General features: G+C 38.6%; 1 protein-coding gene across 2 annotated transcripts in view; it reads left to right on the top strand.

Annotated features, from left to right (window-relative positions):
* RAB3C (RAB3C, member RAS oncogene family) overlaps positions 1-25814 on the top strand; it is a 279582-nt gene extending 253768 nt beyond the window's left edge. For both annotated transcript variants that reach the window (XM_009449131.5, XM_526915.7), the window contains exon 5: positions 17586-25814. In XM_009449131.5, coding sequence (XP_009447406.3) covers positions 17586-17773 — 188 coding nt within the window. In that variant the 3' untranslated portion in view covers positions 17774-25814. The remainder of the gene's footprint in view (positions 1-17585) is intronic.
* The last annotated feature ends 20 nt before the right edge of the window (positions 25815-25834 follow it).

The raw sequence follows: 25834 nt of genomic DNA, 5'->3' as shown, positions 1-25834 counted from the left end.
ATAAAAGATGATGGAGGTACCTGGCCTGAGTAACAGATTAAAATCATTGTGGAGGGAGAATTTCGGAGTAAAATCAACATACTAACAGGCAGAAGGGAAGATATCCAGAAAAGTCAGAGAGTAGAGAGTCAGGATAGTGGAGATACTTAGGTGGACAGTCATGAAGGCAAATGGGACAAGATCTAGAAAATACGTTGAAAGAACTAGTCTTAAATCTAAGCAATGCAATCCATAATTTTAAATATGACAGTAAATTACTATTTAAATGCTTTGATAAGCATTGATCCACAAATGATCCATGAGGTGATACACATAGGAGGACAGTGGGAATTTGGAGACTCTTTAGGAAGGAAAAGACAACATTGCATATTGCATAGAGAGGTGACCACCCCTTTCTTTTTAATGAAATCGAAATAGATTTCTAAGAGTTGCCTTCATTCAATGTCTTTTTGATAACACAAGAAATTAGTTCAAAAAAGTAAATAACATCATTAAGAACTGGCCATTGTAGCTACCTATGTCTGCATTGTTAACCTTGTTTTTAGCAAAAGACCATGGCTGATTTAATGGTTTGGTGGTTCACACACATTTAGAGCTAATTTCATTTCATAGATTTCAGCCTATCGTTACAGTTTCAGTCCAGCTTGCCAAGGATCATTTAGTAAGCTGGGCACCAAAGCCAGAGAAACATGGACAGCCCTAGTGGTGGGCATGCACCCACCTTGGCTATCTTAAAGCTTTTCTGTTGAGCTCAGACCTGCAATGTTGCCTCCAGCCACTTCACTTTAATGAAGGATGATGGTTTTTTCCTTCAGTTTTAATCCTTTCCCTCTTACCCCTGCAAAAACAATTCTGTAATAAAGCCAGGTTGTGCAGCCAGAAACTCTAATGAGGATAACATTGCCCTAAAGCCTATTTTTAAAACTCAAACCACCTGTTCCAAATATGCATTAGCTCTGTTCTTCAGCAGCTTTTAAAGATTTATTTAACTCTCAATTGTAGTATTTCTCAAAGAATGAAAATTGCCAACCTCTGGGTTCAGCAGGGAATCCCAGTGATGCTACTAAAATGTTCTAAGTACCTATCTGCACACAGCTCTGAGGAGAAGCACTGCCACCCTACCATTATATCCCCAGGCTCACTTTCTTTTTGGCTAAGTATTCCCAGGAGGTATAAACTAAACCAACATTGTACATTTTAATGTGTTTGGGTTGGTTTAGGTGTGGTCATATCCATGGGCTGGGAAGGGAAGGGACTGCTGTTTGTTTGCCCTGGTTCTTGTCTCTTTTGTGCTTCCCAGTTCCTGTTAACCTGATCTTTATTTCATAATCTTATGGATCTCCACTCTCCCTTCTGGCAGCTGAAATTCACTCCTCAGAAACTGTCTGTTCCTTATGAATAAAGTGACCATGCATCCCAGTTTGCTCAGGACAGTCCTGATTTATGTTCATTTCCCAGTGTAAGTATTAATAGCATCCCCTTTCAATCTCAAAAGTGACTCAGCTTGGAGAACAAATGGTATGGTTATCCAATCCATGAAACCCCACCCATGCAGCATCTTTGAGTGATAAACTCCACTTCCTCTTTGTTTTTTATGCTGCCCTTCTTCTAAACCTCTACTTATTTTTTCTCACATTCCCCAGTGAATAAACTCTCAAGACTCTTGCAAATCCCTATTTTACTGAGACTCTGGCACATCGCTATTTTACTAATTGCCTTCCTTAACCAACTCCACTAATCTAGGTGTTCTTTCCTATACTCCTTCTTACTAATCCAGATCTTACCAACCTTTGACCCGAGTTTCCCCATTCTCATGATTCTGACAGCTCCAAGGGACATCAATATGCAAAGTGCCCTTCTTCATTATGAAGAGCTTCCAAAGCCCCACTGTCTATCTGTTACTTGTGGATCAAAGCTTATCCTCTAACAAACGTTATGTTTACATGTCTCCTGTCCCATCTCGACAGACAAAATTGTCTAGCCCTCATTTTTCTACCTGGATTTGGCTCAGAACTTCACCTTTGCTCCTTCTCTTAGAATGATCTTCCAAGCTGTGCCCTTTTCTCATTCACACAAACTTGCAAACACATTTGGTGAAATGTTTAAAAATTAATCCAGGTCCATGTAACCGAAATCTGTATAAACTGCCAGCTTCATTTTTTATTTGTTTTTCTTTTTTAACAAAAAAAAGCATAAATAGCAGTATTACTTACCAAAATTAAAGTCAGATATAAGAAATATAAACTGCAGTATTTGGATTTGGATTTAATTAATCTGCTAAGTGTTGAGAGCTGAAAAAGATTAAATCAAAGATGGCTTTCTCACACTAAATTGTGGAATCTGTGCTTGGATGCAGCTGGCAGAAACCATCTCTGTTCATCAGCTTTGCACACTGGCCAGTGTTATTTCCTTTCTCCCAGGGTAAAATTATTAGGGCGGGGAACAGTAGAGAAACAAATCACACTAACCAAACTCACAGGGGACAGATTTCTGATTTAAAATGCCTTTTATCATGCTCTGCGAAATGTAAATGTCACACAGTTGGTAATATTCCTGTTAGATAATCAGTGTATCCTTTTATCAATAGAAAAAATACCCTTAGAAAGGCTATCAATTTATTATGGTTTCTTAGTGGTTCTAGATCAAAGAAAAGGGAATCCAATGATGTTCACTCATATATTTCTTTATTTTTAAAATTAAATTAAATTAATTTTTTTACAAATTACGATGTTTCATATTCATGGAATACATAGTGAATTTTTGATACATATAATGTATTGTGGTCAGATCAGGGTAATTAACATACATTTATCATTTCTATGTGTTGGGAACGTTCAGTATTCTCCTTCTAGCTATTTGAAACTATACAATGTATTATTGTTAACTACAGTTATCCTACAGTGGTACAGAACTCTAGAACTTACATCCCTTATCTGGTTGTAATTTTGTATCCTTTAACAAATACTTCCTTGTGCCTCCCTTCCCCCACACCCTTCTCAATGTCTAGTATCTTCTGACTACTTTTTATTACTATAAGATCAACTTTTTTTAGCTTCCCCATGTGATTGAAAATATGCACTGCTTAACTTTCTGTTCCTGGCTTTTTTCACTTAATATAACGTCCTCCAGTTCTACCCATATTGCCATGAATGACAGGCTTTCATTTTTTTATAGTTGGGCATATTTCATTGTGTATATACACCACATTTTTTAATCTATTCATCTGTTTTTGGACACTTAGGTTGATTCCATATCTTGGCAATTGTGAGTATGCTGCAATAAGCATGGGGGTGCAGATGTCTCTTTGATATACTGATTTCCTTTTATTTGAATAAATGCTAAGTAGTGAGTTTGTTAGAGCCTATGGTAGTTCTATTTCCAGTTTTTTTGAGACACCTTCATACTGTTATCCATAGTGGTTATACTAGTTTACATTCTTACCAACAGTGTATAAGAGTTTTCTTTTCTCTGCATCCTCACCAACATTTGTTATTTTTTGTGTTTTGATAATAGCCATCCTAACTAGGGTGAGATAGATGATACCTCACTGTGGTTTTGATTCACATTTCTCTGATGATTGGTGATGTTGAACATTTTTTGATACATTCACTGGCCATTTTTATGTCTTTTTTCTTTTTTTCTTGAGGCAGAGTCTTACTCTGTCACCCAGGCTGGAGTGCAGTGGGTGTGATATCGGCTCACTGCAGCCTCTGCCTCCCAGGTTCAAGCAATTCTCCAGCCTCAGTCTCCCAAGTAGCTGGGATTACAGGCGTGCACCATCACTCCTGGCTAATTTTTATATTTTTAGTAGAGATGGGGTTTTGCCATGTTTGCCAGGCTGGTCTCGAACTCCTGACCTCAAGTGACCCGCCCATCTCGGCCTCCCAAAGTGCTGGGATTACAGGCATGAGCCACCGTGCCCAGCCATTTTTATGTCTTCTTTTGAGAAATGCCTGTTATTGGTCTGATCGAGTTTTCTATTTCTTCTTGTTTCAGTCTCTCTCTTTTTTTTTTTTTTTTTTTTTTTGAAACAAGATCTTACTCTGTCACCCAGGCTGGAGTGCAGTGGCACAATGTAGGATCACTGCAACCTCCATCTCCAAGGTTCAAGTGATTCTTCTGCCTCAGCCTCCCAAGTAGCTGGAAGTACAGGTGCCCACCACCACACCCAGCTAATTTTTAAGTATTTAGTAGAGATGGGGTATCACCATGCTGGCCAGGCTGATCTCGAACTCCTGAACTCAAGTGATCCACCCACCTTGGCTTCCCAAAGTGCTGGGATTACAGGCATGAGTGACCACACCCAGCCTTGATTCAATCTTTTTTGGTTGTATGTGTGCAGGAATTCATTCATTTCCTCTAGGTCTTCAAATGTATTGGCATATAGTTGTCCATTGTAGTCTCTTATGATCCTTTATATTTCTGTGGTATATATTTTGATGTCTCCTTTTTGTCTCTGACTTTATTTATTTAGGTCTTATCTCGTTTTTTCTTCGTCTAGCTAATGATTTGCCAATTTTGCTTATTGTGTTATAAAAACAACTTTTTGGCCAGGTGCGGTGGGCTCACGCCTGTAATCCCAGTACTTTGGGAGGCCAAGGCAGGCAGATCACGAGGTCAGTAGACCGAGACCATCCTGGTTAACACAGTGAAATCGCGTCTCTACTAAAAATACAAAAAATTAGCCAGGCGTGGTGGCGGGCGCCTGTAGTCCCAGCTACTCGGGAGGCTGAGGCAGGAGAATGGCGTGAACCTGGGAGGCAGAGCTTGCAGTGAGCTGAGATTGCACCACTGCACTCCAGCCTGGGGACAGAGTGAGACTCCCTCTCAAAAAAAAAAAAAACTTTTTGTTTCATTCATCTTTTATTTATCTTTTATTCTTAATTTCTTTCTTCACCCACTTGTCATTCAGTAGCATATTGTTTAATTTCCATGTATTTGTATTGTTTCAAATGATCTTCTTGTTATTAATATCTAATTTTGTTTTATTGTGGTCAGGTAAGATACTTACTATAATTTTAGTTTTTAAAAATTTGTTAAGACTTGTTTTGTGTCCTAATATATGGTCAATCCTGGAGAATGTTCTACATGCTGATGAAAAAAATATGTATTCTGCAGCTGTTGTGTGAGATGTTCTATCAATGTCTGTTAAGTCCATCTGGTTTGTGGCATAGTTTAAATCTGATGTTTCTTTGTTAATTTCCTGTCTGGATGATCCAATGCTGATAGTGGAGTGTTGAAATTCCCAACTATTATATTATTGAACTATTATATCCCTGGGGTCTATCTTTCCCTTTACATCTAATACTTGCTTTATGTATCTGGGTGCTGTGGTGTCAGGTGCATATATATTTATAAGTGTTATATTATTTTGCTGACTCAATCTTTTTATTATTATATTGTATCCTCTGTCTCTTTTTATAGCTTTTGACTTGAAGCATTTTTTTTTTAACTGCTGCAAGTATAGCTATCCCTGCTTACTTTTGGTTTCTGCTTGAATGGAACATCTTTTTCCAATCCTTCACTTTTTGTCTATGTGTGTCTTTCCAAATGAAGTGAGTTTTTTGTAGGTAGCATATAATTGGGCCTTGATTTTTTTTTAATCTATTCAGCCTGTCTGTGTCTTTTAAATGGAGAATTTAAGCCATTTACATTCAAGGTTATTATTTCATAGGTGAGGAATTACTCCTGTCATTTTACTGATTGTTTCCTGGTTGTTTTATATATCTTTTGTTTCTTATTTCCTCTTTTATTATTTATTTTTGTGGCTGGGTCCCTATCTGTAATGATAAGTTTTTATTTTATTTATTTATTTATTTATTGAGACAGAGTTTTGCTCTTGTTGCCCAGGCTGGAGTGCAATGGCACAATCTTGGCTCACCACAACCTCCGCCTCCCAGGTTCAAGATATTCTCCTGCCTCAAACTCCCAAATAGCTAGGATTACAGGCATGCACCACCATGCCCGGCTAATTTTGTATTTTTAGTAGAGATGGGGTTTCTCCATGTTGGTTAGGTTGTTCAAGAACTCCCAACCTCAGGTGATCCACCTGCCTCGGCCTCCCAGACTGCTGGGATTACAGACATGAGCCACTGCACCCAGTCTGATTCCTTTCTCTTTTTTCCTTCATATATTGCCTCTACTAGGGAGTTTTATAGTTTCACAAGTTTTTATTATGTCATTTATCATCTTTTTACTTCCAAATGTAAGACTTCCTTGAACATTTCTTGTGAGGCCAGTCTGGTAATGATGAATTTCCTTGGTTTTTGCTTTTATGTGAAAGATTTTATTTCTCCATCATTTCTAAAGGATGGCTTTGCTAGGTATAATATTTGTGGTTGGGAGGTTTTTTTTTTCTTTTGGTACTTTAAATATATTATTCCATTCCCTCCTGTCCTATAGGGGTTCTGTGAGAATTTCACTATTAATCTAATGAGGGTTACTTTATATGTGACTTGATGCTTTCTCTGTCTGCTATGATTTTATTAATTATGCTATCCTCATCTTTTCCCTTCTTTTCTGCTTCCCAAAACACCAAAAATATAAATATTTGTTCACTTAGTAGTGTCCCATAAGTCCTGTAGGCTTTATTTATTTATCTTTTTTCTTTTTTTTTTTTTCTGCTTATATTATTTCAAAAGCCCTGTCTTCAACTTCAGAAATTCTTTTTTCTTCTTGGTCTAGTCTGTTGTTGAAGCTCTCAATGGTAATTTTTTATTTTAGTCATTGGATTCTTCAGCTTTAAGGTTTCTGTCTTGTTCTTTTTAATGATACCCATCTCTTTGTCAAATTTCTCATTCAAATCATGAATTGTCTTTCTGAATTCATTGAATTGCCTATATTCTCTTGTATCTCAGTTTTCTTAAGTTTATTGTTTTGAATTCTTTTTCTGGCATTTCACACATTTTCTTATCATTGAGGTCTGTTACTTGAGAATTGCTGTTTTTCATTGACAGTGTCTTGTTTCCTTGCTTTCTCATGTTTGATGTGTCCCTACACTGATTTCTATGCATGTGGTAAAGTCACTTCTTCCAATTTTATGAAGTAGGTTTCATATGAATGAGTTTTAGGGTATTGGTTTGGTAGAGTACGTTGGCTTTGCTTCTAGGTGGATGCAACAGTGTACTCTCCATGTAGTTTCTTCAGCTATAATCCATACTAGTAGCATAAGCAAGTTTCTCAGTGGTCTAGGCTGAGAGAGTCTGTGGCACCAGTGGTGTGGCTTTGTAGGATTGGGGTTGCTGGGCTGTTTCTCAGGTTGGAGGCATATATATGCACACAGTGTGCTAGCTAACTTGGAGTCACTGGGGTTGGAGCTATGGTACTGTTACTCTTGCCACAGGCACAAGCATGCAATTGCTTGTCTGACCTAGAATTGTGCCTGCCAGGAGTGGTCCGTGGAACTATTTCTCAGGTCTACATGCAGGTGCAAGGCTCTTCAGTTGGCCTGGGGGTATGCCCACCAGGGGCAACCTGCAAGGCTGTTTCTTAGGCACTGATGGAGAGTGCAGGACCATCGGGTAGGCCACAGCCATGTCTGCAGGGGGCAGGGGGCAGGGGCACTGCAGGGCTATTTCTCAGGTCCTGAGCACAGTCACATAGCGACTTTGCTGGCCAGGGGCAGATCAGCTACTCAGAGACTCAGGTCCTCTCCCATTTAGGGGAGGGCATGTAGCAGTTTGGCTGGCTCAAGAGTAGAGTTGCCCTGGGCAAGATTGCTAGACTCTTCCCCCAGCTGAAAGTGTAGTGACAGGAGTTGTTTTCCCTGCTGTGCAGGACCAGAGTCATAGCTGATTCTGGGCCCAGGCTCTGCACAGCTGGGGTTGTGGCATTCAGCTACCTGTATCAGCTTGTCAGAATTAAAATGGAGTCCCAGTGCTGGAGAGGTGCAGTAGATACTGGCCCCCAGAGAAGGGTGGACCCCAGAGGTAGCTCTGGTCTCAAGATGGTGCTATGCTGCAGAAGCTTGGCTCACAGGGGTGTGAGGTATGGAGAGTGCAAACCTTGTCCTCCTGCTACAGGGCAATACAGCTGCATGAATTCCTAGCAGCTCTCCAAAATGGGCTTAGGGTTTGCAAGAGCTTTGGGATTCTCCTCTTGTAAGGACTATAGGTGTTTGTGGTGGCAGTGGGGGCTGGTGGGGATCATTTTACATTTTCTCTTCAGTGGAAAATCCTTCCTAACTCCAGGCAGATCTGATCCAGTTTGGAGAGACAAGTCTGCAGAGATTGGGTGCTTCTACACAGCCCTATGATGATTTCAAATCACCCTATGTGTGTCTGCAGTCTCTTGCTGCACTTAGCATTCTCCCTTTCACAAATCGTAGCTGTCTGTTCCTTGCTTGGTCCTTTTCTACTCATGTATTTCTTATCCTATTGAGCTCTCACTATGTGCCAGGCATGTGACGTTAAGGGATACCATTGAGTAAGTACAATGCTCTTTATTGGGATACAGAGCAAGTAAACCTGTATACTCAGCCAACTCAGTGCAGTCATCCTCTCATTTCCCCATTGACCATACTGGGCAGTAAATACTCTCAATCCTTGACTCTTTTTTTCCTTGACTTCACACAAATCAACTCCATTTTCTTTTAATGGTTTTACCTTGAAATTTTTATCATTTATTAGACTACTGATAAAAGAGAAGTCTTATCCTCCATCTGAGAAATTTGGGAGACACTCTAGTCCCTTGATGGATTTTGAGAAGTGTGCTGTTCTCACCAGAAAATCGTTTGTTCATCCTATCTTGGAATGAATTCCTTCTGCAGATGGCTAATCTCACGGACTTTGTGGCACTTACTTAATAACTTTATTCTCAGTGGATGACTTTTTCTTGTCTCAGTCCCAAATCCCAAAGATATATTCTCTTTGATGCCTGTAGGCACCTGCTTTCAGCTGTGTACAGACTGGCCCATGATATTTCATCTGTGTAAGCCATTAGAATAGTTTTCTCCACTAAATCTTGGTACTATGCCCTATTCTCTCTATTTTACCCTTAACTTTACTTAACTGGCATTTGCATGGCTTGGCTTTATTTGACAAGGAAGTAGCCATCCTAAGAAAGATTCATCACCATCTCATCCTCTGCCTTGAGAGTTCAGTGAAAAAACTAGCTGCTTCTGGAGAGAGTTCCTTTTCCATATTCAAACTTCATCAAGACAAGGGATGATTTAATTACAACTTTCAGAATTTGTCACTATATAAAGTAAAATCATTTGTGTGAAGCTTCACATAGTGTTCTGTGTCTAGGCTGTGTTACTATTGAAAGGAGGTAGATATAGACCTCGAGAAGAATTTCTTGATTTTAAGAATTGGCAGATATTAGTACATATTAGAAAGGATAAGAAATCCCAAGAACTTGTAAATGAAGCCAACAGCTAGTGGAACACTGCCAAAATATAAGAAGATGGACATTAGGGATGTACAAAGGTTAAGAGTGTGGACTTTAGAGTCAGATTTTAGATCTTGTCCTGGTTTACCAAGCGTGTGACTCAACCATTTTCGCAACTGTAAAATGAGCCTCGTAAAGTCACCTACTTCATGGGGCTGGTTACAGGATTAGAAAATAAATGCAAAAAGGCCTAGCGTAGTATGTGCATATAGTATGTACTTAATAAATGTTAGTTACATTTAAGATTCCATATCCTTTGATATCACAATGAAATTTCATTCGTTTGGGCCCTAGTAATTAAAAATGTATTACACTATTTGCTCTATTTCATATGTATCCTTCACAGCAAAAATAACTTCCTAATTGATAATGCATATGTTATTGTAACCTGAAAATCCTAAACAGACAGAAGTTATCAATGTTTTTGTTGACAATTCATAAATAGGCTGAGCTGGAAATTGTCTCCTTTATCATTGAAAGCCTATTGAAATGTTAAGAAGTTACAAAGGTTATATTTAACCCATTTCAGAGAAAAAACTCTTTTAAAACACTTAGCACTCTTTGCATATAAGCAGCCACTCTGCCAATCATAAATGATCCTTATCTCTTTATTAAAACCAATATGACAGAACATCGACTTCTCAGCACTTTAATAGTTCTTAGTTCAGGTGTTGAAGTGTAACGATCTTGCATTTCTTCAAATTTTTTCAGAAATATGTCTTTCCTTGTGAGTAAATAGAGCTGGTTTAATTTGTTTTATATCATAAATTTCCCACAGGGCAAAACCAAAACAATATTTTGTGAAATTCCATGCTTGGTAAACTCCATCTAAAAATGATATGGCTGACAGAATTGTTCACTGGTTTAGTCACGTCATAACTAAAAACAAAGGAAAAGTGATTCTCTTTCTCTCCATTTCCCCATTAACCCCACTGCTTCTCCCAGCCAATTAACAGAAATCTATTCTTTAATTAACCCTATAAATATATACACCTACTATATACCCACAAAAATTTCAAAAGTTAAAAAAAACCCTTTAATTAGCCAACATCTACTGGACAACTGCTCATGCTGGGCACTATGTTACTATCTCTAGAGATATGGAGAAGCACAGTGGAATGTACATTCTAATTGCGGAGCAAAACACACGTAGTATGGAGGTGGTCAAGGAATGAGGGGTGATTGCTTTTGGATGCAAAGTTTCTTTCTGGGGGGTGATGACAATGTTCTGAAATTAGATCATGGTGATTAACCTTTGTACATCCCTAATGTCCATCTTCTTATATTATGGACCAGGATTTGTTAAGGCCATAGACTGACCATTGCATAGTTTCAGAATTCTAACAGAAGCAGGAAAATGCTACCATCTGGTCATGCCTGGCTAAAGACACAGACTCAGGGGCTGAAATACCATTTTTTTAGTAGCACTAGCCTATTCTTGCTTTTCTACAGCTTTGGTCTGCAATTTTGGCCCTTCTTCAGGCAAATTGATCAAAAGCCTTACCTCCCACTTCTCTTCCTAAAGCCTGTCTCTGGGCTGGGGCCCAGTAGAGGACGAGCTAATATGCCAGTTTGTCCTGCTGCTCAGCAATCCCTACTTCTGGCTCAAATGTCACCCACCCGGTAGCAGAATGACCTTTCCTTGCAGTTCTGGCCCATCCAGTTCCACAGGAAAGGGGAGACAAGACATTGGAACTGTAACTAGAATCTGGAAAAAGAAGATTTTCTCATTTAGGAGTTTGGGAATAGAAACTTAAGAACAAATCACAGATTTTTAACAATTGGAGATGAAAATAATTTATTGCAGTGTGACTTTAGTGGCTATTTCCTCTCTACAGAAAAAAAAAATATCAGTTGTGATTTTTCTTTCAAAGTAAAGTTTAAAAGATCAGAGTGCCCCAAGCGATGTTTCCCTGGGGTTAAAAAAAGAGCAACAGTGCCGCAGAACATCTCATAAAAACAAATGGCATTTCACAATATGGTGTAGCTATTGGTGGGTGGAAATGAATCAAGTGTTTCCTGTAAGATTGTTGTAATGCACTGGAGAAAGCGGGGGAAGAGGTGGTTAAGTGTGCAATACTGTAATTGTGATTATTACCATTAACACAATGCAGTCACATGTGGAATGGAGTCCCCTAGGGTGCTCTGACGTTCCAGTACTCTTCAAGTGCCAGAGTGACATCCTGGAGCCTGCCACCTCAGTGAGCAGCACACTTCTGGCCTAAGGCCCTGCTTGCTGCCCTGTGGGTATCAATGTGAAAAGGCCTCAGCCTTCTCTGAGGCTTCCTTTGCTCTAAGGACCTCCTGGGAGCAAAGTGGACAGAAGAGTGTCGGCAAATCAGGCCTGCGCCACAGCCAGGAAGTGTGGGTTCATGTTCTTCACGTGCACCGGAAGGTATTAGAATGCCCTCCTTGAAAAGCAGCTGCTCTTTCATCTCCATTGAGACCAGAGCAAAAAGGATTAGATTTAAACACCTGTAAGAAGGGTTCTTGTTGAGCATGGGAACCATTTTGTGGTAGGGGATTCTGCCAGTCACCAGAATGGTTTCCCCAATCGGCCATGGGGTTTCGCAGAAAAATCTCTAAGGGCAACATACATTCTCATTCATTTAGTACAGCGATTCTTACTATATATATATATATATATGTGTGTGTGTGTGTGTGTATATGTATATATACATATATATACATATAGGTATACATATATGTATATATATGTGTATATATAGTTTTATAAAGGTATAATTCATATACCATAAAATTCACCCATTTGAAGTGTACAATTCAGTGGTTTTTAGTATGTTCACAGGACTGTGCCACCTTCATCACAGTCAATTTTGCAATATTTTCATAACCCCAGAAAGAAGCCCCCTGCCCATCAGCATTCACTCTGCCTTTTCCCTCACTCTCTACCCCAGCTTAGGAAGCTACTAATCTGCTTCCTGTCTTATAGATTTACCTATTCTGGGCATTTTTTATAAAATGGTCTCATATGAGATATGGTCCTTTATGTCAGGCTTTTTTCACTTGGAATACTATTTTCACAGTTCATCCATGTTGTAGCATGAATCAGTATTTGTCTTTTTGTGACTGGCTTATTACACTTAGCATAATGTCCTCAAGGTTCATTCATGTTATAACGTGTGAAAATTTCCTTTCTTTTAAAATTGAATAATATTCCATTGTTTATATATAACACATTTTGTTTATCCATTCATAGGTTGATAGGCACTTGGATTAGTTCTACCTTTTGGCTATCGTGAATAATGCTGCTCTGAACATGGGTGTACAGAGGAGGGTAAATCTTAACCTTAAATGTGCGTAAGAAACCTCCCAAGGAACCTGTTAAAAATGCATATTCTGAAGCCCCATACACCCCTCTTGATTCCCATTGTTCAGTATGTGTAGAGTGGAGTTCAGAAACTTTTAAGCACTTCAGGTGATTTGCTCTGTCACCCAGGCTGGAGTGCAGTGACGTGAACACTGCTCACTGCAGCCTTGACCTCCCAGGCTCAGCGGTCCTCCCACCTCAGCCTCCTGAGTAGCTGGGATTACAGAATTGTGGCACCACACTCAGCTAATCTTTGTATATTTTGTAGAGGTGGTGTCTTACTATGTAGGCCAGGTTGGTCTTGAACTCCTGAGCTCAAGCGATCCTCCCACCGTGGCCTCCCAAAGTGCTGGGATTACAGGCGTGAGCTATGGCACCCAGCCCACAATTCAGGTGATTCTAATGAGGGTGAACCTCCAATCCTATGAAGTCAGGGTGTAGAATCACAGCCGTTTGTCACTAGAGTGTAGTCTGGCTTACACTGCCTCTCTCTGCTTGCTCTTTCAGTGTCCACCATGAAGAGGACACAGGTTGGCTTTTGCTTCTGCTCCTCTTTCCTCAGCATAGCTAACATGTTTTATCAAACAAAACCTTTCCAAGCTTTTATTTGGTCCCTAACATCAGGTGAACCTGAAGGGATTAGTGTCCCGCTGTACCTGTAGTGGTTTTTGGAAAGGGTAGGAGTGACCCTTTCAGGATCAGGCATGAGGAAGCCTACAACAGAGATGTGCTGGACCACAGTGCAAAGCTCATGCATCTCACGAACAGTGCCGCTTGCCTCTGCCAAAGAGATTAGAAAGGCTTTGTTAAGGGAAGGATGAGAAAGAATGATCAGAGTTTCTACAGTTAAGTGAAAGTCTTCACTGATTTGCTGATGAAGAAACCTACATGAGCTGAAAATACTAATTCTGGATGATGTAGTCTGAGAGACAGGTGTTCAAGGCTGTAAGCTAAATCAGTAACTTATTTATCAGGAGGTCTTTGTCAGACTTCACAATCGGCTTGCTGTGTGACTTTGGGCTACTTATTTGATCTTGCTGAACCACACTCTTCTACCCAGTAGATTGGAAGTGATCTTCAAAGTTATAAGACTCTGTTTCTGAAGTATCATTGATCCAGCTTCCCACTGACGTTGGTGTGTACGAATGGGAGATTAAAGATTTCTCAGAACAAGCTCAAAATACTGAGAACTGATCTCAAAATACAGAGATACTGGGAGGTAACAGCCATAAAATCTGAGTTAGTGAAAGAACAAAGGCTGTAATGGTTGCATTAGTGGTTATAACTTAGGCCATGAGCTTTAAGCACCCATGGGCACACACAGTTGAGGGCATGAGCATCCTCATACACAGATGATTGAATGAAAAGACTGATTCGCTTGGATAGAAAATCAAGCCCCACTTGATTTTCTAAACATCCCTGTACCCCAAATCTAAACTACTAAATGCTAAAATACTACTGATATTGATTTTGATCCTGAATATCTTATTTTATGACAAACTTATGACAAGAGATCCCAGCATATCTGGTCAATGAGAAGCACTTTAATTTCCAGAACCTTTATTTATTTATTTATTTGAGATGGAGTCTCGCTCTGTCACCCAGGCTGGAGTGCCAGTGGTGCGATCTCAGCTCACTGCAACCTCCACATCTCAGGTTCAAGCGATTCTCCTGCCTCAGCCTCCTGAGTAGCTGGGACTACAGGCACGTGCCACAACGCCTGGCTAATTTTTGTATTTTTAGTAGAGGCAGGGTTTCGCCATGTTGGCCAGGCTGGTCTCGAACTCCTGACCTCGGTGATCCACCCGCCTCAGCCTCCAAAAGTGCTGGGATTACAGGCATGAGCCACCACACCCAGCCTCCGTAACTTTGTATATCTATAAATCTAGAATTCTGTATAGAAATACAGCTGTCATGATGACCATCTTGATGAATCTTGAGCAGTATAAGATATCAGAGTACTTTTGGAATCACCAAGAAAGATTGTTTCATTTGGTTTACTGGCAGTGTTAAATCTAGTTAATTATTTTCTGATTATTTAACTTGATGAAAGTTTATGGTATATTGTGATTGTTAATTAACATAGGACTTACAATTTAGCCAAAACAAAATGGTAGCTTACTTTTTCAGTGTATCTGGAGAAGCAGGAGAGTGTACAAGTTAGTAGTTCATGTTCCAGCTTTGCCATTTACTAGCTGAGCAAGGAAATACTTGAGCAAATTACGGAGCCATTTTCTGCCTCTATTTCATCAGTAAATTGGAGAAAATAATGGTACCTACTAATGGATAAAATGAGTTAAAATGTATAAAATGCTCTGAATAGTACCTATTATATAGTAATCATTCAACAAATGTTAGTTTATTATTGCTATTGTTGTTATCATAGCATTTTCTAGTTTGCTTGGCACTTATGCCTATCTTTTCTCATTTTAGCCTCATGATAACCCTGTAAGTTAAGTAAGGCAAATGTCATAAATAAGGAAATTAAGGATTTTTTTAAAAGTGACTTGTTCATGGTCCCAAAGCTAGAAGTGTTGGTAAGTGGGGCTAGATCCCACATCTTTTGACTGATAATCTATCTCTCACCATATCATGATGTCTCCTCAGCATGCTGAATAAATAGGTGCCATTATTTCTGGCACATTGTCTCTTTAATAGCCACATATTCTTAGGGTTCCAGTTAAGGTTGAGAAGCTGAGATCATGTTGGCTTCTGAGATCAAAGATAATTTTACTGACCTCAAATTGTATACCAATATGATGATAGGGTGTTGAGATGCCCAGGGTAAAGGAGTCACATTTGATAAAACCTTGTGTGGATTATCATCTTTTCATAATAGCTAAATCTTTTATGATACCGTTCAAGCTCAGTGACTTCCCAAATCATACTAATAAGTACAAGAAGTGTTAGCAAAAGAGATGAAAAAATTGAACTTGTAAATGAGACCTTTGTACCAAATTCTTGGATGTTTTTTCTTCAAAGCCTCATTCAGGGATCTTGAATTCTTCAGTGGGTTCTTGGTATCTTATGACATAAAGCATCCTCCCATTAGGTCTGGGAAAATCACCACAAGCATGCCAATAGTTCTGATATCTTAGCAACAAGGATCTTGCTTAGATCCATGCTTGCCTTTCCCCAAATCTGGATTGAATTACTGGAAGTTGAATGATCTAGCTCTAAAGACTGCACAAACATTATAAAAGAGAGCTCTGTTAACACCAGATGGCCTTATCTGTAGATTTTTAAAATGTAGACTATAAGAGAGCCATATAAGCATTGTCCAGAGAGACAAAAGGAAAGAAAAATACAAGCCACAATGGTTTGAAATATCCAGCTCTATTTTATAGAACCTTGACTCTACTGATGTTCAACCCCAATCCTGCAGTTATTCATGTGGATTTTAACAAGAAAGTAGCTAGTGAAATTCAAGCTCAGATGTAGTCATTGAACCAAATAGTATAATGACTAAGTTGGAGATTTTAACTCACGACACTTGCCTTTTGTTGTCTAGCTTCAATACTATTTAAGAAAATAAGTATTTCTAGGTTATTTGAGGGATTTTGACATGGATGCAAAATATTAATCTGTTCTTTTTCCTTTGGCCCCAGGAGCTGGGATGAAATCACATGATTTAATCATTTTGAATCCATGTGGCTCCTCTGAGATAGGGCCAGATGTAACCAGAAGGATTTATAGGGTGTAAAATTCAGAATGGATTAGAAAAGCCTTTCTGTGTTCAGCCCAACACATCCTAAATCAACGTCCCCTGAATGGACCAGAGCAATCTCTGGCTGGCCTAGTGGGGAGGTTGTCATGGCAACTGACTGGCAAGCTCAGCCAGTGGAATGTGAATGCAAACAATAGAGTGATAAGACTGTGTACAGAGCAGCATACTAAGGCTGCTTCTGCCCAGGTACAGTGGCACATAGGTGAAAGTGTGAAACTGTTGCTGCATTTTGTAACTTCTTAACAATCTCTGGCAGCTCATTTGAAATTTACCAAGTGCCCTTTCCCAGATGTTGGTAAAAACATTCCTGCTGATGGATAACAGAAGCTATGGAAAAATCAGCACCCAGCTGATAGGTGCAGAGGTATACAAAGCCCTGGAGGGCTGTTGGAATAACACTACTCAAAAATTTTCTGAAGGAGGTTGAAGCAGGTTTAAGGTAAATCTTATGACTCTTCAGTGCCATCTTGTGTCCTTTCAGATACTGAAAATTTACTAGAAGCCCACTCTCAGACCAATCATTAGGCAGCAGCAGGGCAGACATGGAAAAGTTAGAGCTGGATTATATTGGAGCTTGGTATTCCCTTTTATAGCAGAATATGCACACCAAGCCTTCTGAGCTTTAAATTGATTTTAAAAATTGAAATTAAAAATTTTGGTAGAATCTGGAAATAAAAACAGAATAAGATGCCAAATAATGCCACGAAAAGATTGCAAGAGTCTACATGGTGCACTAGGGGTTGAGGGAAGGGATGGAAAATCTAGACTTAGCATTGAAGATTCTTACAGATAGATTTGGTATTGAGGATTCTTACTGTTGTCATTACTAACTCTTGCAATAGAATATTTTTAATCTATTCAGTCATGCTGATAATGCAAATGAATCAATAGAGAAAAATAAAATGTGAACATCACCAATTCCACTTTATAACTCTTTTGTTTTTGGTTAATGGAGTAAGAGATGGTAGCATTTGCTTAAATGGTACCTCATGCCCACCTCTAATCTCTTACCTACCCCAAACCTACCACCCACTGATGTCTCACCATCACCTCATCACTATTGAAAGCCATAATCAAGTCCCATTTAATTTCAGAAATGCAAAATAACCAAGATGTGTTTCTGTGTGTTTCTTCCAGGGTTTGAGTTTTTTGAAACAAGTGCCAAGGACAACATTAATGTCAAGCAGACATTTGAGCGCCTTGTGGATATCATCTGCGACAAAATGTCAGAGAGTTTGGAGACTGATCCTGCCATCACTGCTGCAAAGCAGAACACGAGACTCAAGGAAACTCCTCCTCCACCGCAGCCCAACTGTGCCTGCTAGTGTCCCCGTGCACACAGGCAGCTCCAGGGGGCTGTGGTTGCCAACAAACAGCATTTGTAAATGGTCTATTAGCCTTCATTTATACTGCCTAACAATTATTTGGAGGAATAAATTGATGTCAATGGCTCGTACGCATTCAATTCTTGGGAGCTTTCCTGTTTAATATGTGGCAAATATGTGATCTTAAATTTATAAGGACTATCCATCTATAAACATCTGATACCTGCATGTGACTTGTTATTTATTTGTCTGCTAGGCTCTTTTTGTTTCAAATTTGTTCTCAGACTACTTCTGGGACATCAGACTATAATCTCACTACAACTGGCTTTTGTCCCATTGATTCAAATTATGCTATTCACTTGTAGGAATGATGACCAAGGAATTGCTTGTGTGTGTGTGTGTGTGTGTATGTGTGTGCACACATGCCCGCGTGCGTGCAGAGGAAGAAGTCACAAGACTTCATTTGCTTTACTCTTAGTTGAAAATCAAATGGAAGTTTTTCTCATGATTAGGGACGCTGTCACGAGTCTGGTCAGTTTACTGTTGGGAACTGTGTCTTTATTTCACTGTTATTAATAACTGAGGAGATCATTGGCCTATAAAGAAATTGAAATGTTGTTTTTAAGGTTCTTGCAATTTTCCTAAGTCATTAATATTACCTGACTGGGGCTATTTAACAATAATCTTCGTTTACACGTTTAAATAAGCAAGTATCTACCCAGGACTGCTTTTTCCACTGATCCTTCCCAATTCTGTGAATATTCAACATCATTGAACAGATTGAGACATATCTACTGAATGCCAGTTATGCAACAAGCATTTTAACCAAGAAGGGTATGAGTAGCTATGGAATTCCAAGGTCCAAGCCCCCTTATTTTTCAATGACTTGCCTTCCCCAACCCCCATAATGCACACCACCACCACCATCACTTTCTGGAACCATCACCAACTCTTGGACTAGAGCTTATGTTGAAGCTTGTTAGGGCTCCTCTTTCCGTAGGATGTAGACTTGCCTCCCCACACACGGCCATCTTCTCAAACCTCAGCTAAGTTCTTTTACCTGTTTAGATGCTATTTAAATCAGATTTCAAAGGGTCCCCAGTTGAGAAAAAGGAAAATTTTAATCTTTAATCATCTTTTTAAGTCCAGATGTTCATAAATTCTAAAGCAAATTCCTATTACATGAATGCTTAAGTTACACAGGAAACATTCTAAAACTGTAGTATTTCAATTTCAGAAATATTTAGGGTCCATAGCAATTTAAAAGAGGGAGGAAACCACTGGAGCATTCTAATTTTGTATCACAAACTTCCTAAAGGACCTATATGAATAAAGAGAAAACAACAAATCCTACCAGCTGTACAGAGAGCAACAGGGAAACTTGGCCTCTGTATCACTGTCCAGCATTATTTAAAGCTAGGATTTAGGAAGGCAGCAGGAATTATTTGCGCAGATTTGGAAGGATAGTTTCGTTAAGTGAACTTTCTACTTTTTTGGTGGTTATGTCAAAGAATTTTTTTCCTCTTCTCAAAAATAGAGAGGCTTCCCATGAAAGTATTGGATGCAAATGAAACAGGCATACATCTAAAGATATCTTTGGAGAATAAATCCTTACAAGTCACAGAACTAGGTCACACACATTAGTAAGTCAAAAGTTGGAAATTAGGGGAGAGAGCATTTGGAATGCTTTAAGCATTTCCATGTTATTTCTCACCTTCCTAGTTGAAGATCCACTAATCAGTAGTACATTTCTACTTTGGCGCCCTACAAAGCAAACCTTAGCATAGTAAAGACAAGAAAACATTAATGTTTTATTAGTTTTTAACGGGGCAACCAACTTCAAAATCACAGGAATTACAGTGACGGGAGAGAAAGAAGCAGGAAGCATAAAAACAGATTTGTTTGCAGCAGTAGTCTGTTTGTACAATGTTATAATATTTCTGTAACTTGGGCCAGAATGTGGCCATGTTAAATGATATAGCTATTAAGCTCACTTTTACAATCTAAAAGGAACTAATAAAGCCAGGAAACCCTTCCCATCCTCCTTCACAGCCCTCATCCCACACATAGATGTAAAAAGCTTAGAAAGAATATTCTGATGGCTTTTTCAAAAGGACCTTGATGTGTGTATTGTGGTAAAATGAAAAGCAAAATGAGACAGTATTTAAAAGTGAAAGAGCAGAGTTTTGCTCTGCTGAAAACCCCTTCCCTGAAGAACTGATTGCTGTTGAAGTTAATTGGCCCTTAGACGGGAAGCCCTAAGCCAAGCTCCCACTTACACAGTGTCAAACATCCCGAAGTGGAAACATTTTATGCCAGTCAGGGGAGAGACACGCAACAATAGCCCCAATGTCATTGCCAAGAAACATCTGATACTTTCTAATTTCTAAACCCCAATGGAAGTGAAGCCTTTTTCATTGATTCTCAGTTCTGAAACTCCCAGCCTGTTAGGATTTCCATTCCAAATAATTCAATGAGAGGTTTCCAGAGAAACAGTCACAGAGCTCAAGAGAAAGAACACTTAAATGCTCCTGCTGTAATTGCATCAAAAAATCCGGGTTTTAACATCAAATTTGGCAAATGGTGGGACCAACCCAAGGTAAACTAAGTGGGCTTTCATTGGCATTGAGCTATGTTACTTATAAATTATAACATTATAGTTCCAAGGTTTTTCAGCCTTTTGGCCAACACACACATGCACACACACACACACACACACTATACCATCATCTATCAATAGTCTAAATACATAAATAAATGCAGGTCATTTTTATCAATGGCCTAACTAAATTTATATTTAAAAGAACAAGACTTTTAAAAAGTACATACTCCTGTTGGTTTGTAAGTTATACACATTTATCTCTTGTCTTTGATGCAATTAAATTAGTGTTTTAAGTATGAATTTATTTTCCTTTGCTACTCATTATCTGACCACTTTCACTCCTCTAGATACCCTTAGGAATAAACCTGAACTGTTCCAAATTGATTCTTCCAAGAGCTTTGGTGTTGGTACCTTCCTTTCTTTTCCTAATGCAACTGAAAAATTAGACTGAAAATTATTTGATTTAAATAGCCATCCTCAGAGTGAATCAGCATTTCAGTTTTTGGAGATGGGGATGGAAGTAGAAGGTGCACAAAGCGTCCTAAGAGGGCAGTTTGAATGTTAGCATCGCATCTACATGCTCATAAAAGGAATTGCTTCAGGACAATGAATCAGTTCATTGTTGCTGCCCCCAGTGAACAGCTCCAACTGCCTTGATGAACTTCTAATGACTGTGAAAGCTAGGAGGTTCTTCTAGTTCCTCCTTAGGGTCACTTGAAGTTCAGTATTTTTTTGCTGCCTGGTAACTAAGTGCTAAGATTTTTACTTGGAAAGAAAACTATGATGATGCCTTCAGTTGTAGCAGAAAGTTGTGGCATTGTGATAATAAACAAAATCTACAAAGTTACAACCCAAATTATACAAGACATCAAAACACTCACTAAACAAATATATATTTCACCTACTTAAATCTTACTCATATTAATTATAGGCCTTTTGTTTAGTACACTGGTTATTTTTTAAGGAACCAATTTAAACTTTCCATTTTAAATACATCTATGCTGACGATAGACTTTCGGGTATATACAACCTTCTTCTTCTCTTTTAAAAGTTAAATACATTCCACTATTAACTGAACTTCCATGAAGCAACATTAATTTTAGAGCATGGTAGTCCATAATCAGTGGTTCATTGTGACGTGCTTTATCCAACATGTATCTTAGTGCATGGTTGAGGATGTACTATGTGATATTTTAGTTAACAGTGTGGCATTTGTGGGACTATATTAAAAGCATATCCAAACTACCAAGCTATACCAAGCTGAGGTAGGTAACACCTGCATGTGAAAAACTGTGATATGAATCTTATTTATAAAGAAAAGTCATAACTAAAACTCTTCTAGACCAAAAAGTTACTGTGTGTTTGTTAATAATCTTCATAGTACTACTGGAATGCTCAATCAGGTATTTTTGGTGTGGCATACTTCAGAGCTGGCCTGTCCATCTGAAGAACCCTTTCTCTCACAATTACAGTTTGCATGACTAGAACCCGGAACTCCGTTCCTTTGCGTGTATAGTCACTTAGTGTGCTGTCCGGGTGCCACATGAGCAACTACACCCATGTGGCCTTTCTGTCACTCCCTGGAAAATGCAACCTCTACAGCTCTGCTCAGCTCTGCCTGTGTGCATTGATTACCTTCGCTTTAGTAGTTTGCCTGTAAAATGGTGAAGTCTTTCTGATATGCTGAACCTTTGAGCCAGCTTTTGGGAGTTCTTCATATTTTAGGTGAATTTTTGACCAAAGTCAATTAAAGACATAAACCTGTTTTATATCATGGAATTTACTGGGCCAAATTAAGTAAAAGATGAAGTTTATGACCAGAATAAAAAAGCCTTTGCCCCTGCACAGCACTGTATCTAAAGGGCTCTAGGTTGTAGAAATATAGTACCCCCTAACAGGGAAAAACCAAGCTGGGGGATTTATCTAAAATGTATCTACCTATTGTTACTGGTATTTCACAAATATTTTTTTTCTTAAAAATATTTACAGAAATGCTTGACACTCCAGTCAAATAATATTTCCCTTTGATAGATTGAAATATTTGCTTTTAGATTACACATACAGTGCTGCCCTTCTCAACAGTCACTCACACGCTCACTCGCCTGATACAGAGGTATCAGGTAAACACTGATACTTTTTTTTAAGAAGGCAAAATTCCATCTATGGTGCTTTCTCAGTGCTAGGGAAAAGGGAGCTTTTACTATGTTCCAGCTATAACTCACATCTTACTTATAAGGTCCATAAAATCGGTTCTTCACACTGATTTCGTTTGATTAGTCTGTGCATATAATTAATTTCCTCCAAACAGAGAGAGTGGAGGGGAAATATATTTTGCAAGCATTCTAGATAACAGAAATGAGTCATTTTAAAACCTCACTCAGAGCTCGAGTGTTAAGATCAGACCATCTAGCTAGTGGACAAATTGAACTTTCTATTTGCAGTTCTCTTTTACTTTCTGACTTTCTTTTAAATTACTGCAGTTTTTCAAAACACTATCCTCATGGAATGACAGGACCAAGAATAGAAAATGAGACTCAAATTTCACCATTTACTTCCCATCAGCAACCATTACGGGTGGAGTTTCAAATAGTCATTACTTGCTGAAATGAGGTTTGAGGTTACCTGTGTATTTCATTCACCTGTGTTAATATTTCCTTCATCGTGGACAAGTGAGAGTTGGCTGTGGCTTTATTTCTTGATGCGAATTATTTTGCATTCATGTTATTTGGGGCTAGGTATTGCTTAGGTTCGTGAATGCTGTTCTTACAGACACAGATGGTACCTGAGCCCCTCAGACACCTGCCCTTTCAGGGACGTGAGCATGACTTACATCTGTCAAGTGGTTCCATACTTCTTGTAAAAGTAAAGTTTGGGTATTGTTTGCTGTATCAATATGATGGCTTTCCATGCATTGTCTCATTATCCCTAGGATACGTGCTAAAGGAAAACTGTCCTGTAATTCCTGTTAATATATTGTTAATGTCAGACGTGATGTGATACCGTTGGACTGTCCAAATGTACAACTATTTAATGGTGTTTGTAGAACTGATATGTCTTAAATGTTGCATGAAATATGTTATAAAAATAGATTTGTTTTCTATTTTCAACACCTCAGAATTGAGGGTTCATGGGCCAATAAGTGCAATATTTAATGACTCACTCAGTGTATATAAACTAGTATGAAAGAGTGAATTATAATGAATGTGTGAGATGCTTTGATAGCTGTGTGACTTATTCAAATGATTTTCTTGTAGCTGTATTTGTCTAGTGGTGCAGTTTATACAGTAAATATCTTATTGGTGTCATGTAAAACCCCTCTGTGCCTACTTCAAAATACTTTTTTCTTATAAAACCAAACATTTAGTATCTGGAAATATGTGTCAATTTTATCTCTTAGAATTGTGGATTTTATTGTCAAGACAGAATGGCTGTTCATTTATTTTATAAAAGCATCTCCTTCTATAACTCAAAATTTTCTTTAAGTGTCATATAAAAGTGTACATTTTACTTTTAAGCAACTAATTTAGATACCTAAGAGAAACTATGTGCATTAGGAAAAGTCATGTTTTTCTTCTCAGAAAGGTTGATCACATGATATGTCTACTAAGAATTTTCACCTCTGTACTTGTATGTATAATTTATTGTTACTCAATCTTGTATTTTATTTACAAATTCAACACTGTCAACCCTGGGAATTCTAAAATACCAATGTATTTTTAGGTTGTAGCTAATGTTGTATTCACTTTCAATTCTCAGTTGTCCACACTGGTGATATAAGAGGAACAAATCAGAATCCTTAAATACTTTGTAATGCCATCATAAACTCATATATTCATCCTCAAACTCCCTTGTTTAATGCTAATTGGTGGCCTGGAACTTCACTGAGATGCAAAATCAAGAACTGAAGCCTAGTTGCTGGATAATGAAAAGCTATAAATGTTTATGTATATGAATTTTAAATTAGAATAACCGTCTTAAACTCCTACTTGCCATTTCTAAGGCAAAGCATTCATTTTAATATTGTACTTTGCCTTTTCATTCAGTTAGTGGAGTAAGTCATGAAACCCTTAGGAAGAAAAACAAGTTATGACTTATTCACTAAAATTGATGCAAGACAGTTGGTTCTAGATGACCATGGCCATGTGTTCATCATATAAAGCCTTCAGTTCTCTCTATGGTGCTTGGCTGGAGATTGACATGTGAGGATGTGCCAATCATATTAAATGGATTTGGTCTATGTGGGTGATATGTGGCCTGAATGTAACTGTGATAGACTGAAATTTGTTCTTAGCTCTCAAAATCCACTGAAGAAGTCAAGTGAAGGTGGGTAAAATAGGGAGATTAGTGACAACTTTGTGCCAAATTTTTTAAAAAATGGAAGCAGGTAGCCAATATTAGAATGATAATTTAAGGGTGTGGTTGAATGTTTAGTTAGTTGTCACATAGTTATTGAACCCCATATGCTCAGTGCTGTGGGAATCAAACATGGAAGATGTATGGCTCCTGCCCCTAATGAGAACAAGGGGGAAAAGTCCAGATATAATCTAAATGCTAGGTTATGTCAGGGTATAGGAACACAGAGAATGGGGGACCTGTAAGAACTGGAAGAGTCAGAGAGGGCTCCATTGAAGAGGTCAAACATAATTCCGGAAAGAATTAGGTAGTGAGGAGATTGTGCCAGGAAAATAAGTGGGAAAGGCCACAGTTATGTTTCCTTTGAATGCAAGAGAGACAAAGCTATCAGCTATAGATCATTGTTTTCTTAAGACAGCCAAACTGGCCCTTTGAAACCACTCAAATTACCCCAGTTTAGCTCCCTACCTTTTGGTCTCCATGAGGAAAACAAGCTGTTGCATCATCATATTCCTCTGTGCTGAGCAGCTCAAGACTCAGCCACAATATGCAAATTGCTTTAATGCCATATTACAGCAGTTGATTTAGACATTTACCAGTGCACCAAACCATGAGAGATTGTCCGACCTAATGCCACCTGGCAGATGTGTACCCAGAGATTTTTCTGTAGCTCCATGTTTCCCATAAAGGGCATTGGAAATGCACAGATGAAGATCTTCCTTTGGAACCAGGCACATTTGGCCCCTTCTCAGTGACTGCACTGTGGAACTCTTCTTAAGAAAATATTGAAAACAGCTTAATGCTTTCATATAGTGACCGACATTTAGTTGAAAACTACTGCTGCATAGCAAATATTGTGACTCTTCATGTGTCCACAGGAGCTCTTGTGTGGGTTTAAAGCTATGAAGTGTATTCACATTGTGAAGTTTTAATTATCTTTATTGAAATTAATTGTGTAAAAATGGTATGTGCTCTATTAGGTATTCAGTTTGTATGTGAATTCTGTATAGAAAGTGGTTTTTGTTCTTTGAGTTTGTTTTATTTCTTGAAGATTACAATAAATATCTAAGAGACTATATTCCTGAATTTCTTAGCCTTAGTCTGAT

This window comes from Pan troglodytes, chromosome 4 (assembly GCF_028858775.2).
Source record: "Pan troglodytes isolate AG18354 chromosome 4, NHGRI_mPanTro3-v2.0_pri, whole genome shotgun sequence".
In the NCBI taxonomy this organism is placed as follows: Eukaryota; Metazoa; Chordata; class Mammalia; order Primates; family Hominidae; genus Pan; species Pan troglodytes.
Note: the sequence above shows the minus strand (reverse complement) of the source record. Positions and strands in the feature narration are given on the sequence as shown.